The 16,275-nt window shown below is 44.0% G+C and overlaps 1 protein-coding gene and 1 long non-coding RNA gene across 2 annotated transcripts in view; one reads left to right on the plus strand and one right to left on the minus strand.

The window, feature by feature from the left end:
• Nucleotides 1–1,936: 1,936 nt before the first annotated feature.
• The window catches only part of PPEF2 (protein phosphatase with EF-hand domain 2), a 31,957-nt gene continuing 17,618 nt past the window's right edge, over nt 1,937–16,275 (minus strand). Inside the window, exons 11-16 of the mRNA XM_006142946.3 lie at nt 15,784–15,969; nt 15,203–15,345; nt 10,565–10,671; nt 7,533–7,696; nt 5,942–6,029; nt 1,937–2,774 (exon numbers count right to left, since the gene is read on the minus strand). Of these exons, the coding sequence (XP_006143008.1) occupies nt 2,524–2,774; nt 5,942–6,029; nt 7,533–7,696; nt 10,565–10,671; nt 15,203–15,345; nt 15,784–15,969 (939 nt within the window). The 3' untranslated portion in view covers nt 1,937–2,523. The remainder of the gene's footprint in view (nt 2,775–5,941; nt 6,030–7,532; nt 7,697–10,564; nt 10,672–15,202; nt 15,346–15,783; nt 15,970–16,275) is intronic.
• The window catches only part of LOC102482585 (uncharacterized), an 18,765-nt gene continuing 5,147 nt past the window's right edge, over nt 2,658–16,275 (plus strand). Inside the window, exons 1-2 of the long non-coding RNA XR_333747.3 lie at nt 2,658–2,800; nt 10,868–11,104. This is a non-coding gene — a long non-coding RNA (uncharacterized LOC102482585). The remainder of the gene's footprint in view (nt 2,801–10,867; nt 11,105–16,275) is intronic.

A 16,275-nucleotide genomic window follows, 5' to 3' on the forward strand; every position in this document is an offset into this window, starting at 1 on the left:
CAATCCCTTCTCCTCCATTCTCCTTTCAGGATCTTGGGCATGCACGCACACGCACCCAGCGTGAGTTCAAGCCACTGGGTCCAGGACTCGAATCGCGGTCGGCTACATGGGAGTCCAGTGACATAGCCTTATGCCAACTGCTGGTCCCTCCTAAGCCTCTTTTAATCAATTTCTTTTCCATTTATTTGTGTTCATCCTTGTAAGTATATTTGTTAAAGGAGCCAGGTCAATTATCCTGTAGCGTCCACGTGGTTTGGATTTTGCCATCCATGATCTCCAGGCATTTCACATGCTCCTCTGGGCCCCGTAGCCCTATAATGTAATAGGTAAATCTAGAAACTTGATTAAATCTGGGTTGTTTCCCCCACAACTCCTTCCTAGGTGCTAGAATGTTTTGTATAAAGGTAAACATTTTGGAAAGAAGCCCAGCTCCTGAGCCTAGTGTTAAGGGAGCCTGATCCCACGTGGCAGACCACCATTCAAATCCTGCCCAGCAGGCTTGAAAGCTGCGTGAACCCGTGCCCGGAATCTCTACAGGATGGAGAAACGCAAAAGAGACAGCGGCATGATCATGCCCCATTACAGGTGCTCTGTCTCTATCCTCATCTCGCTGTCAGGCCAGCATACTTGCTGCCTGCTGACTATCACAGAAAAATCAAAATAAAAACAAATCAATAAATAAAAAAGAGAAATCAAAGAAAAAGAAAAAAAATGGAACATAACCAATTGTCAAGATTAGGCACTAATACACATAAATTCATGGCCCAGCATTAAGAAGGACCCTGGGTGACTATGAGCGTGACTGCAGCCCAGTTTCTGCTTGGGAGGATAAGGATCCCTTTTCAAAATCCGGGTCCAGGTGTAGCCCTGCCCCGGGCAGGCGTCCTCCATGGTGCGCGTTTGTGCCTCTCCCTCCCGCATTCTCGGCGCCCGGCACCAGCGCAGGCAGGTGAAACTCTTCCCTCCCCCTTTTCCCCCTACCCCGTCCCCAGGTTCTCGTCTTCCTGCGACCAAATAACGCAGCGAATTCTAGCGGTTGTAGTTGGTGACAAGGGATCAGCATTTTCTAGCAGCTGCTCTTACAACGTAGCTCGTTTGCTCAGAGCGGCCTCTAGTGGATTTGAAAAATATTTTACTGAGGTGCCTTGGCCCTTTCTAAAAAGGGACATCGAACTAGGTTGATTTTAAGACATGTATTTTAAATGACAAAAGTAACCCTGCTCATAAGAAAAACCTCAAACGATACTGAACACTAATAGATTTAGAAATTAGATTTATTTACAAAATTTCACTCCTTCCTGTAGCACCTTTGACTACCAAGTGCGGCTCATGTAAAACAGCCCAGAATAACGGCAGCTCCTGAAAGATCACTCCTTAGTAGAGGCTTAGTACTTCGTATAATGGAGGCATTTATTCTGGACCAGCAGTTGGTGTAATGGTTATGTCGCTGGACTCCCATGTAGTTGACTGCAGTTCGAGTCCCGGACCTCCTGGTTTAAAATCACACCGGGCGCATGTGCATGCGTGCCCAAGATCCTGGGAGGAGAATGGAGGAGAAGGGATTGTAGTGTGGCCATCCCCACCAGGGGGTGATTTCTCGCTTTCTGTCTGTCTCTCTAGCAAGTACATGTGCCGTATAGCAAAAACCTCTCAAAAAAAAAAAAAAAAAAAAAAAAGAATGGAGGCATTTATTCACCCCAGCCTTCACTAATGGACTTAGACATAGATTCCATTTTTTTCCCATTTTTTTTTTACAAGTTCCAGAATGTCTCTGTACATGTAACTTTGGCATTCTTCAGAGTGTCCCAGACCTGATAGCTTGAAACTTACCCTGGGCATGTGTGCGTGCATGCCCCAAATCTTGAGAGGATAATGGCGGAGAAGGGATTGCAGCATTTCGCTGGAGGATGATTTCTTGCTTTCTATCCCTCCAGCGAGCACACACATCCTATAGCATAAATCTTTCTCAAAACAAAACAAAAAAAACTATTTAGCAACATGAGAAAGTGCTTCCAATTAGATCTGAATTTATAAAAGAGGCAGAACATAAAATCATATAAATACTACAGTTACAATAAGAAAAAGTAAATAACGAAAAAAATCCATGTGTCGGTCATGGCATTACACATACTATTTTTCATAACTTTCCTTAACCAATAGGACATTTTAAAAACAATAAATAAAATGTGTAAAACAAAAGCAATCGGGGGCTGGATTATCAGTGGTTCTTAATTGGAATAGACTTAAGAATTTTCAAATACAGTTCCTTTATCTGAGTTGTACTGTGTGAAGATTCTGAGACGGAGCAGGGCCATCTATGTACTTAAAAACACAGATACAAACACACACACACACACACACACACACACACACATGCCACACCCAAGGACACAGGCAATTCTGGTACTTATGGGTAGGCGAATTCTCAGCGTAAATTTCCACGGTCGATAGGGAAGGAGGGAGATATTCCCACAAGCTCAGCACTGCCTGTAAGGCACTCTGGGCCCCGAGCCCAGGCCGTTCCTAGCACGTCCCTGGACTGCCACCGCCATCAGGAGTGTCCTCAGCCTGCGGACAACCTGAGCCGTCGCCCTCCGAGCAGGACTGCTCCACCAGGCGGAAGGCCTCCAGGAACTCGTTGATGTCGATGCGGCCATCCTTGTTGAAATCGATGCTCCGAGCGAGGTCGCAGATGCAGTCATCCGGGACGTCCATGTTCATGTGATAGCTGAACAGCTTCCAGGTCTGCCGGAACTCGTCCAGCGAGATGAAGCCTTACAGGAGGGAGGAAGTCACTCCGGTGAGTCAGCCCTTTTCAACCTTTGTCTCCAGCATTCTCACTGGGGTACCTGCTCTCTCCTGTCCAACAGGCAAAGACACCCACCGCCTAGAATCTAGTCTATTTAAACTCCCAAGAGGCTCTCATGAAACCACAGGGTCACCAGCTGAGAGCAATTTTGCTCCCCTCCCTCCAGGGTGCTTCTGGCAATGTCGGGAGACCATGTTGGTGTCATGACCGAGGTGGGGGAGGGATGCCGCTGGCATGCAGTAGATAAAGACCAGGGGTGCCACTCACATCCTACGTGGCCCGAGAGGAGCCCCAAACAAAGGATTCTTACAGGAACAATAACTGTTAGAAGGTGAGCTATCACTTTTTGTTCCATTAAAGCTAGCCATAATGAAGAGTACCCCACTCCCAAAGCATTAAAATTAAAAAAAAAAATTTTGCAATAATTATGGATTGATAGGAAGCTATAAAACAAAAAAAGAAACAAAAAAACATGCAGGGAGGGCTTGTACATTCTCACTCTGTTCCCGCAATGGTCCGAAGATTTTTTATCAATGTTACTGTTATTACTTTTCTGAGGTACACTGCACGTACTGTGTAATTTACCCATGTTCATGAGGTCCTGCAACCACCACCATTATGCAATTCTAGAACATTTTCACGACTTTCAAAAAGAAAATTCATGCCAGGTGCGTTAGCAGTCACCCCTCATTTTCTATCCCTCTTCCACCAGTCTCTGGCAACCATTCATCCACTGAATGGTGAATATGCTAAAAACCACCGAATTCAACACTTTAATGAGTGAATCACACGGTATTGAACTGGCCCTCAAAGGAAAAGAGAGAGAGCTCCGACATTGAGGAAAACTTTGAGGGCCTGCAGGAAAAGTGCTGCATAAGGTGCTGGATCCTACATGGCCGACTCCAGGGTCTGAGTCCTGGCCCAGCAGGAAAAACGTACTGGGCATGGACGTGCGCATGTGGAAAATCCCGAGAGGATGGGGCTGGCAGGGAGCGTGCTGGCTAAGGGCGCTGGACTCCCACGTGGCCGACCACGGTTCAAGTCCTGGACCTGGCAACTTGCTTTCTTACTTTCTCTCTCTCTCCCCTGCTCTGTCCCCCTCTAGTCAAATAAAAATAAATAAATTAATTAAATTAAATAAAAAATAATTCTAGAAAACAATCATGAGAAGAGAATGGAGAAGAGATCGTAGTATGGTCAATCCCCCAGGGGCGGGGGGGGGGAGATTTCTCACTTTCCCGCTGTCTCTGTCTCTGTCACTCTCTGGTGAGCATACGTGCTATATGGTAAAAATCTAAAGAAAAAAGAACTAGCAGATGGTGTAATGGTTACATCACTGGACTCCCACAGTCGACTATGGTTCGAATCCTGGACCTGGTGGCTTAAAATTCATGTCAGGCGCATGTGTGTGCATGCCCAAAATCCTAAGAGGAGAAGAGTAGAAAAGGGATTGCGGCATGGCCATCCCCCCTGGGGGGGGTGATTTCTCACTTTCTGTCTCTCTGTCTCCCTCTGTCTCTCCAGTGAGCACATGTGCCCTATAAGCAAAAATCTCTCTCTGAAGAAAAATAAAAAACCTTTGAATCACCATGGGAAGAGAGTGGTAGTATACAGAATTTACCTGTACATTTTTTTGTAATTTACTATAAATCTATAATTATTCTTATATTTAAAAGAGTTTTATTTTTCTTTTTAAAAATGTTTTATGCAGCCAACCCTGTGGCTTAGTGGTTAAGGGAGCCAGATCCCACATAGCTGACTGCAGTTCAATTCCTTGCCAGAGCAGTTTGAAAAACATATGAGATGGGGCCAGTGGGTGGGGTGGTGGTTAAAGGCACTGGATTCCCATATGGCTGATTGTGGTTCGAGACCCAGACCTGGTGGCTTGCTTTCTCCCTTTCCCTTTCTCTTTCTGGACAAATTAAAGAAATAATAATAACAACAAATAGAATTAACTTAATAAATAATTCTTTAAAATTTTTTTTTAAGTTAAAAAAAAAAACCATATGGGACGCATGGGCATGGATTTCCAATCCTTGACAGCATGGCGAAATGAAGCAGAAGAGGCTGCTGTGTGTCCGTGGCTTGCTTTCTCCCTTTCCCTTTCTCTTTCTGGACAAATTAAAGAAATAATAATAACAACAAATAGAATTAACTTAATAAATAATTCTTTAAAATTTTTTTTTAAGTTAAAAAAAAAAACCATATGGGACGCATGGGCATGGATTTCCAATCCTTGACAGCATGGCGAAATGAAGCAGAAGAGGCTGCTGTGTGTCCGTGCCTTAGTGTGGGTGCTTCGTCCCTCTCTGCCTTTCTGGCAGGCACTCACATCCTCCGGCAATTAAAAAACAATAAAGTAGATTTGGGAGTGAGACTGCAAAGTCGTCTGTGCTCTAGGCACCCTTCATCACTGTGTGGCTATCCTGGATGGAACTATGAGCATCAATAGCATCAGCTAACAGCGTCAATAACTGTTCTTCCTGGGAGCTGGACACTGATGCGGTGGTAAAATGGGATGCTCTGTGGGCCAGCCATGTGCCGTTGAGGTTAAGGCGCTGGATTTCACATGGCCACCTGCATGGTTCAAGTACAGACCCAGGGACTTGAAAACCATGTCAGGTGCATGGGTGTGCATGCCCAAAATCCTTAGAGAAGAGTGGAGGAGAAGGGATGGCACCATAGCCATCCCCAAGGGGTGATTTCTCACTTTCCCTCTGTTTCCCTATAGTAAAACTAAAAACAAAACAAAATGATAATGTGATGGTATGTGAGGCTAACTCCCATCAGAAGGTCCTGGGTTCTGGAAACCTTCCTGAGTATGCTGGGCATGTGTGTACTCATGGTCAGGGGCTGGCTGAGGCTGGGGTAAATGGGAGTCTCAAGACCCTACTAGGGGTGCCATCTCTGTCTCTCTATCTCTCTGCTCTTACCTAGGTCATCTTCAGTCTTCTCTGTCCCACCCCTTTCTGTCTGGACGATCTCTACTGTCCAAGTACTTTCCTAGTATCCGCCATTTATAAGCATTGGTAGTATTGATACTTCCAACGTACTTGTGTGGAGATAGAGCAGGAAGAAGACTAAGGGGTTCAAGGTAAATTATCTGCTGCGCAGATAATTGGGGTGCTTTACCTGAATGATCACTATCTATGATCCTAAAAATGGTCTCCAGGTTGGATCGGTTCCGATACAGTGTTTCCAGCAAGCTTGACTGTATGTTCTGCAAGAAAAAACCCACTTTCCTTCTCTGTCTTATGTTTAAGATTCTCCTAATACATAATACTACATACAAATTCCTAATAACAATTAACATAACCAACTCTCATAATCACACACTCATGAAAAAACTCTAAGATATTTTAACCATCCTCTCACACCTCAGCCCCCTTCAGCCTACCAAATCATCTAATGGTTTCAGAAGTAAGTAGCTTGGGACCATCATAGCTTGGGACCAATAGCTGGCATAATACTCATCCGTGGTTTGAGTCCTGGACCTGGTGGCTTCAAACTCGCACTGGGTGCATATGCATGCATGCCCCAAATCCGAAGAGAAGAATGGAGGAGAAGAGACTATGGAGTGGTCATCTCCCCTGGGGGTGATTTCTCTCTTGCTTTCTCTCTGTCTATCCCCTGAGTGCATGCACCCTATAGCAAAAATCTCTCTCTCTAAAAAAAGAAGTACACAGCTCATGATGAAGATGTTCTAAAATTATTTGTGATGACGGCTGCACAGACCTATAAATACAGTATATCCACAGAGTTGTAGACTGTCAATGGGTTAACTGAAAGACGTGAATTATATTACAACAAAGCTGTTAAAAATAAAGGTATCTAGCCCAAGGTCTCGCATATATTACTTCTTCAATGAACATTTATTGAGTAATTATTTTTAAAACTATTTATCTATTTATTTCTTGTGATTTTCAGGTTGCTGGGTTCAGGATTTGAACCATGGTCAGCTATATGGGAGTCCAGCATCTCAACCACCATACTACCTGTCAGCCCCAGTAATTTCTTTTTTTCTTAAGAGAGATTGTTGTTCTAGGGTACGTGCACTCACCAGAGAGACAGAGACAGAAAGCGATAAATCACCACCCAAGGGAGATGGCCATGCCACAATCCATTCTCCTCTGAGGATTTTGGGCACCATGCACGCACACCCAGTGTGAGTTTTAAGCTGCCTGGTCTGGGACTTGAACCACGGTCGACTACAAGGGAGTCCAGGGATGTAACCATTGCTCTAGCTACTGGTTCTGCCCCAGGAATTTTTTTAATGGGGTGCACAGCAAGGCATCAAGGACAGAAAACAGGCCTTAAAGTCAGACATATCTGGGTTTGAGCCATGACATAGAAATTCTATGATCCCAGGCAAGTCTCCTAACCTCTGTGGGCGGTGTCCTCATAAGGTCTGGGCTGTCGGAAAAGTCATGACCCATTTTTGCATAGAAAACCGGAAAAATATGTCATGACTTTTCTGACAACCCAATATTATGGCCTGGACAATACCTACACCTACCTCTTGGGGTAGTTATGAGGATAACCAAGGCAACATACATAAATCTCTTAATGCAGAGTCTGACCCGTAGCAACTCAACAAAGAGCTGTTCCCCTTCTCTCCCGTCCTGCCTTTGGGTTCTGAATAGTTGGTTGTTTCTGACTCAGAGTTTGCCACAGGGGGCTTCCTAGGCCTCAGCATGCTCTCAGCCCCTTACCACGCCATTACCTCGCGGCTCAGCTGCTCTTTGGCCAAGTCCTCCAACCAGGACTTGTACTCCAGCATGGGAGCTGTGGAGCTGTTCACCAGCTGTGACCTCAGCATCCTCCATGGCAGCCCCAGGTGCAGCGCGGCCTCCACAGCTTCTGCCCAGTCGTCCAGGGAGATGAGACCTACAGGAAGAGGCAGCTTGTTGATTCAGCACCTATAAAGCTAATTTTTTGCCCATCAGTGTGTACAATTTTATCCTGACGTTCTTCTTACTGTCTGTAGACAACAGAAATAATTGGCACTGTCACTATTTTTTTAAAAAAATATTTATTTGGTACCAGCAGTTAGCGTAATGGCTGTGTCACTGGACTCCCATGTAGTCAACTGCAGTTTGAGTCCCAGACCCGGTGGCTTAAACTCACACTGGGCGTGTGTGCATGCGTGCCCAAGATCCTGAGAGGAGAATGGAGGAGGACAGATTACAGCGTGGCCATCCCCCCTGGGGGATGATTTCTCGCTTTCTGTCTCTCTGTCTCTTTCTGTCTTTCTAGTGAGTGCACACACCCTATAGTAAAAACCTCCCCAAAAAAGGAAAAAAAAAATATTTATTTAATTTTCTTTATTATTACTTCTTTTTCTTTTCTTTTTTTTTTAAGGAGAGATTTTTGCTATAGGGTGCATGCACTCACTGGGAAGACAGAGAGACAAAGAGAAAGAAAGTGAGAAATCACTCCCCAGGGGGATGGCCATGCCTCAATCCCTTCTCCATTCTCTTCTTGGGGTTTTGAGCATGTAAGCACATGCACGTGGCATGAGTTTTAAGCTGCTAGGTCCAGGACTTGAACTGCAGTAGACTACATGGGAGTTCAGCAACATAATCATTATGTCATCTGCTGGTCCCAAATAGTAATATGTTTTAATTTGACCAGGAAGAGAGAGACACAGAGAGAGAGGGAAAGAAAGAAAGCCATCAGGTTAGGGACTCAAATCATGGTTGGCCATTTGGGAATCCAGTGCTTTAACCGCTGTGCCACCTACCAGCCCCCACTGTCACTATTATTGTTGGTTGTGGCTATTGGCTGGAAATGAGGCTTGCCAGATAAAATACAAGATCACGTTTGAATTTCAGACAAACAACAAAGTATACTCATGTACCAAATACTACATAAAAATTATTTGTTGTTCGTCTATCTCTAATTCAAGAATTAGAGAATTCAAACAATTAAGGATCCTGATTTTCATTTAGCAAATCTGACAACACTATAGGAAGCCACAGAAGACTCTTATAAATAATACCACAGAATTTTATATGGAGGCGTCTCCAAAAAGTTCATGGAAAATACACAGTCTATGAAATTATGCATAGATTTCATTCTTTTTTGCACCAAAAGAAACTTGTAATTTTTTAGAGAGATTTTTGCTATAGGGTATGTGCGCTCACCAAAGAGATAGAGAGACAGAAAGCTAGATTCCACTCCCCCTAGAAGGGATGGTGATGCCACAATCCCTTCTCCTCCATTCTCAGGATGATGAACACATATGCACATGTGCCCAGCATGAGTTTTCAGTCAGGTTCAGGACCTGAACTGTGGTCGACTACATGGGAGTCCAGCAACATAACCTTTTTACCATCTGCTGGGCCCATAAATTTGTATTTTAATTCCATTTTCTACAAACTTTCTGTACCCACATATGTATATAGCATTGGTTGTTTAAAAAACACTAACGTTCCTACATTCCTTAGGATATATTATCTACCAAAATTTTTGGAAGGCTATGTGTGCATGAAAAGATATTGATATGAATTTATAAATGTCACTGCTATTAATATTTTAAAATAGGGCTATATTTAGCTCATGTCAATTAGATATTCCACTGGGTTGAGTGCCAATGGATTTTTTTAGTTTGGACAATAGAACGCGAAACAGGTAAGCACGTATTCAACCACAGTTAGGTCATTGGTTCGCTAGTCTTAGACTCTTTAACCTCTCCCACCTGTTCTTCGTCTGTCTGACCTTGTCACCCTTCCCTTGACTCCATTTCTTCTCATCATCTCTACTAATATATATATATATTTTTTTTTTTTGAGAGGTTTTTGCTACAGGATGAGTGTGCTCACCAGAAAGACAGAGAGACAGAAAGCGAGAAATCACCTCCCAGGGGGGGATGGTCACGCCGCAATCCCTTCTCCTCCATTCTCCTCTCGGGATCTTGGGCAGGCACGCACATGCGCCCAGTGTGAGTTTAAGCCACCGGGTCTGGGACTCAAACCATGGTCGACTACATGGGAGTTCAGCGACATAGCCATTACGTTAACTGGTGGTCCCATCTCTACTAATATTTAACCAAGTTTATATTCTGTGCAAAGCTTAGAATTAAAACATTTTGAAAGAATAAATGGGTCATTAAATGGAAGAAGTAATCAAAGGGAGACTTTTGGTCATTTGGTCATTAATTCACTCAACAAGTATCTGCTAATTGCTGTGAGACAGAGACTTTTTCTTTTCTTTGCTATATTGTGTGTGTTATCAGAGACAGAGAGATAGAGAAAGTGAGAAAGCACCCTCTATGGGAATGATCAGCTGAAATCCCTTTTCCTCAATTCTCCTCTTGGGAGTTTATGAACACATGCAAACAGATCTGCACGTTTGTTTGTTTGTTTGTTCCTATTTATTTATTTATTTATTTATTTTAATTTGATCAGAGAGGAACAGAGTGAGAGAGAGTAAGTGAGAAACCAAGCCGCCAGGTCTGGGACTTGAACCGTTGTTGGTCATGTGGGAGTCCAGCACTCTTAACCACCACGCCACTTTTTGGCTCCCTTGGCATGTTTTTCAAGTTGCCAAGTCCAGGACTTGAACCATGTATTGGGTCATCAGAAAAAGTCATGATGCATTTTTGCACAGAAAAAATACGTCATGACTTTTCCAACAAACCAGTAATTGGCCATGCGGGATCCAGCTGCCCTACCCACCGTGCCACCTGCTCTGGCCTTGAGACAGAGACTTCCTGGCTAGCATCCTTCATCAATGAATCTTGATTAGCCTTACCAGTTTCATCTGCATCAAGTTTCTTAAATTCACCAAGAAGATCCGAAGAGTGTGCGAATAACTTCTCCCGCAGAGCTCTCAGAGCTGACCCCTCTACTCTGCTAATCCTGGGCCAGACAGGAGCAGAAAAGGAACATCTTAGTTAGAACAAAAGAAATAGCAATGGGTTTTATGGGTTTTATTAACATTTCTCCTCTCTCCTTGTAACATCTTTCTCTCAGAAGAACTCGGTTTTTATGGAAAGAGCTCTGTCTTGTCTCTTTCCCCCTGCTCCCTCACTGTTCCTGTTTTACACAAATACAGGTGTAAAATGGCTGGGGGATGCCGCTGTCCTTCCTGGTCTCAGAGAATGGTCAGAAGTGCTGAAGAAAGGTCACCTTTGTGGCCACGTTAGCTAATCCTATCGAGCCTCAGCTGTGCCATCTGTAGAACAGAGATACGATGGGACCTGCCCCACAGGATTATTGTGAAAACTGAACAAGTATTACATTCATGTACGACTCTGAGAAGAAAGCTGGGCACACCGAAAGCACTCCAACGGTAAGGTTTACGAGTAACGAAATAACACCTGTTTTGTTTTTTCATTCTTACTGGGTCACTAGAGTAAGCTGGACACAGCACTTGGGTCAAAATAAGAGTTCAACAAATCCCTGCTCACAATTCATGAGCATTTTTAAGGCAGTTTAAGGTCTTTAACCTAACAGCCCTTAAGGGGGCTCCACAGACCCTTAAAAAGTGTAAACCACCTAAAACTCATCCTAAATTTGATGAGTATGTGAGCATAGGTGCCTTTGCTCAAGAGAGTATTTTTTATTATTATTATTCGTTGTCATTATTTTATTTATTTTTATTTTTTTTATTTTTATTTTTTTGAAGTTGACCAGAGAGAGACAAGGAAAGTGAGAAAGCAAGCTGCCAGGTCCAGGACATGAACTATGGTCAGCCGTGTGGGAGTCTAGCCATTTTAACCACCACGCTGCCTGCTGGCCCTGAGAGTTTGTTTCTATTAGAAGCTGGAAAAAAAATAAAAAATACAAAAAAAAAAAACTATGACACCTGTTAAAATTTTAAGAACTGCTAGTTTGGCAACTAACAGTTGCCAAAACAACTTTTTTTTATTTATTTATTTATTTCTGGTTTTTAGTGGAGAGAGACAGAGAGGGAAAGTGAGAATCGCCTCACCTCCCCGTCCCCGGGGGGCATGGCCACATCACAAACTCTTCTCTTCATTGTCCTCCAGGGATTTTGGGCACCGATGCACATGTACCAAGCATGTTTTTCAAATGACTGGGTCTGGGACCTGAACCACGCAGTCAGTCACATGAGATCCGGCCGCCTTAACCTCCACACCACCTTCTGGCCCCTAGTTTGTCAAAGCGTTTCAACTGTTCCCTGGCAGTTTGTTGTTATTAATAGTTACTCAGGGATGGAGGGTGGCAATGCCCTCCAAAGCCGTCTGGGTGGGCATGGCTCTCTGACCCTAGTCTAGAAGCACATGTTACGCACGTACTAAATGCAGCGTTCCAAGCGGATTGTCTCATTAATCTCTCAATTCCCGTGGTGTGAGCATCACGCCTGTCACACCCTTCACAGACGGAGCTAAGTAATTAGCTTAAGGTCACGTAGCTAACAAGGAGCCTGGTGGACGCCAGGCTGGCTATGCTATTATTGTGAAAAGCGGGGGACCAGCAGATGGCGTAATGGTTACATCGCTGGACTCCTACGTAGTTGACTGTGGTTCAAGACTCGGACCCAGTGGCTTAAACTCACGCTGGGCGTGTGAGTGTGCATGCCCAAGATCCCAAGATCCCAAGATGAGAATGGAGGAGAAGGGATTGTGGCATGGCCATCCCCCTGGGGATGATTTCTGGCTTTCTGTCTCCCTCTGTCTTTCTAGAAAGCACACAAGCCTGATAGAAAGTCTTTTATTTTTTTAAAAAAAAAAAAGTACTATTGTGAAAAGCAGATTTACACAGAAAGTAAATGGGTTCATCTAGGAAAAGCACACAATCTTGAGTTTATGGACATTAAGATGTCAATCGTGGATGCTCAAGGATCTTTTTTTTTTTTTTTTTTTGCCAAAGGGCGCATGTACTCAGCAGACAAAGCGAGGGAGAGAGGGGAAGAGGGAGGAAGCACTCACAATGGGGTGTGATCACTTCTCCATCGTTCTCCATCCTGTCGGGACTTGGAGCACGCACAAGCATCTGGCGTGTTTTTCTAGCTGCTAAGGCCAGAGTGGACACATGGCCAACCAGGTAGGGCCTGGATGCCTTAGCCACCACTTGTGTTGACCAGTACCCACCTGTGTTTCTAGATTCTCCACTGTGCTACAGATGAGTGAAGCAGCTGGGTGACTGCTGGGGAAATCAAGTGATTTGTACTTATTTAATGCAATTTTTTAAAATAATTATTTTTATTTAACTTTATTTTTTTTAAAGAAACAGATGATATAGTTTTTGTTTGCTTTTTCTTTTTTTTAAATAACTTTATTTATTTATTTTAATTTTACCAGAGAGGGACAGAGTGATAGGGAGGAAGTGAGAAAGCAGGCCGCCAGGTCCGAGACTTGAACCACAGTTGGCCATGTGGGAGTCCAGCGCCCTTAACCACCATGCCACTTGCCGGCCCCTTATTTATTTATTTTAATTTGACCACAGAGGGACAGAGTGAGAGAGAGAGGGAGAAAGTGAGAAAGCAAGCTGCCAGTTCAGGACTCAAACCATGGTCAGCTATGTGGGAGTCCAGCGCCCTTAAACACCATGCCACCTGCCGGCCCCTATTTAATGCAATTTCAAAGAGCTGAATGCTCTGATTCTCTTATTAAAACACACTATTTACAGGATTCTCTACAGTGACTCCTCTGGTAGTTACAACATCTAAATCCTATAGGGTCACGGTGTTCCAGCGTGGGGCCCATCCGTGGAGAGCCTAACTCAGTAAGGCTGTTTTTTTAAATGAAGCTTCACGGATAATGTTGTGGCCCAGGACTGACTCTCAGTTGGTGAATTTAAAAAATATATATATTTTTTACTTCACTTTATTTATTTATAATTTGACCAGAGATGGACAGAGTGAGAAAGAGAGAGAGAGAGAGGGAAAGCGAGAAAGCAAGCCATCAATTCTGGGACTCGAACTGTGGTCGACCATGTGGGAATCCAGCGCCCTTAACCACCACGCTACCTGCTGGCCCCCACTTAGTGAATTTTTACAGAGTGCTTCCTTTAAGTACAGGCTGACCTACATTTAACAACTGAAGAGTGATTTAAAATGCTATAGCATTTACAGGAGTTAAATGTTAAATATTAACGTATTTTCTCACTACCTGAGTTATGCTAACTTTGTCTATTTTGACTTTTAATTTAGTTAGAATAAATAAATAAGCTTGTTCAGTTGCACTAAAACTATCTGTTAGCATCTAATATATCCTGAAGTCTTCTCCTTCATGGGAGCGCTATGACATAGTCCTTAGATGTGTGGCTTCTGAACTAAGACTGCCTTGGTTCAGGCCAACCTTCACTACTTACTAGCTGTGTCACTACAAACCATTTTGATCTCTATTCCTTAATGATCTGACCTATAAATCTGAAATGAATAACAATATTTCATAAATTTGCTATGAGACAATATATCTACATTCCTTGTAACAGTGTGCGGTAAGCTCTCAACTAAGGTTAGAACCCAGAATCATTTCAACCTTTAAATAATATTACATGTGTCCTTTCCAGAAAGAAGAGGGCATTGTACACGAGCATGTGCACTGAAACCCATCTGCCGAATGCCCAGATAGTCAAAGAACCTTTGCTGACGCCGGCCCCATCCCTAGTGGTTAGATAAAGCTGGATCCCACGTGACTGACTATGGTTTAAGTCCCAGGCTCAGCAGCTTGAGAAACACACTGGGTGCAGGTGTGTGCCCCGAATCTAGACAGGATGGAGAGGTGGGGGAGAAGGGATTGCAGTGTTACTATGCTCTACCGGGGTGCCTTCTCTCTCTTTCTCTCTGTCTCTGTCTGGCAAGTGCATGAACACTCTAGCAATGAAAAAAAAAAAAAAAAAAAGAAAGAAAGAAAAAGGAAAAGAAAGAGAAAAAGAACCTTTGGCTGTGACTTATGGGAAGTAACACAAATCTTTTAAGGATGAGAGCGACAGAGTTAACTAAATATTCAGTGGCCTGGTATAGGGACTTCTTCCAAGAGGCAGCCATGGAGAATATACTCCGTAGGAAAGGTTTGATGTTCCAGTGATGATGGCTAAGTAGAAATCGCAAGAGTGTGTGGAGGGTGGTGCAGTGGTAAAGGCACTGGACTCCCACATGGCCGACTGCGGTTTGAGTCCCGGACCTGGTGACTTACTTTCTTGTTCTCCCCACCCCATGTCTCTCTCTGGTGAGTGCATGTGACCTACAGCAAATTAATAATAATAATAATGATAAAAACATAAAATTAAATATTTTTTTAAAATAAAAAAGCACATGGAGAAGGAAAAGACCCCTGCTCGAATGTCTCTTTAGAACACCATGCTGACACAGTTAAATTCTGAATTCTTACTTCGAATTTTGATACGTGTCATGATGTCTGACACTGCAAAGTTTCAACAACAACTAAGGTTTTCTGAAAACCACTCAGCGAAGTCTTGCCTTTGCCTCATGGTGAGCGTGTGGGTCGCCTTGTTAGCTTGGTACTGCACGATATGCGGGCTCAGGGCTGGCCCCAGTTTGACATACGCCCCTCTGTTACTGCCGACTTCATAGTAGTTGGAGGCAGAAAAGACGGTCAATACCTGAATCAAAACAAAAGAGAGATGGGGGGTGTTTAGGCTCCCTGACGGCCTTTTACCCCCAGTCCTTGCAGCCCAGCCCCACTTTAGGGACCGCTGTTCCTCCTCATACTCACTTGTGGATCGATTTCTTTTAGGGAGATTTTTGCCATAGGGCGCATGCACTTACCAGAGAGACAGAGAGAAATGGAGAGAGAGAAAGTGAGAAATCAACCCCGAGGAGGGCTAGCCATGCCACAATCCCCTCTCTTCCATTCTGCTCTTGGGATTTGGGGCACACACACACATATGCCTGATGTGAGTTTCAAGCCATTAGGTCCAGGACTCGAACTGTGGTCATCCATGTGGGAGTCCAGTGCTTTAACCACTGCACCACCTGATAGCTTGCCTGGATCGCTTTTGCGACATATGAGCCTATGCTGCCCCAGAAGACTCACCCACCTTGCGGTTGTGGCAGAATTCGTAGCCTTCAGGTTTGCACTCATGTGACCGGATCAGGAGCTGCAGGTGGTATTTCTGCAGCAACCGTTCGGTGACATCCGGCCCAAAGTAACAGCCTCCTCCTCGAACAGTGTTGGCCTTGCAGCCATCCTGAGCCATGGGGTCACTCCACAGAATGTCCATGACCTGGAAAGACCGAGAGAGAGTTTCTTTCTTAAAAACTTGACAGTTATTGGGACCAGCAGGTGGTGAGGTGGTTAAGGGCACTCGACTCCCACATGGCTGACCGTGGTTCGAGTCCAGAGCCTGAAGGCTTGCTCTCTCACTTTCTTTTTCTCTCACTCTGTCCTTCCCTGGTCAAATTAAAATGAATAAACAAACAAATAAATAAATATTTCATTTAACTTTATTTATTTATTTATTTATTTATTTATTTACTTTAACTTGACGAGAGAGGAACAGAGTGAGAGAGAGGGAGAGAGAGAGAAGGGG

The sequence above is a fragment of the Tupaia chinensis genome, unplaced genomic scaffold, assembly GCF_000334495.1.
Source record: "Tupaia chinensis unplaced genomic scaffold, TupChi_1.0 Scaffold000086_1, whole genome shotgun sequence".
NCBI lineage: Eukaryota > Metazoa > Chordata > Mammalia > Scandentia > Tupaiidae > Tupaia > Tupaia belangeri.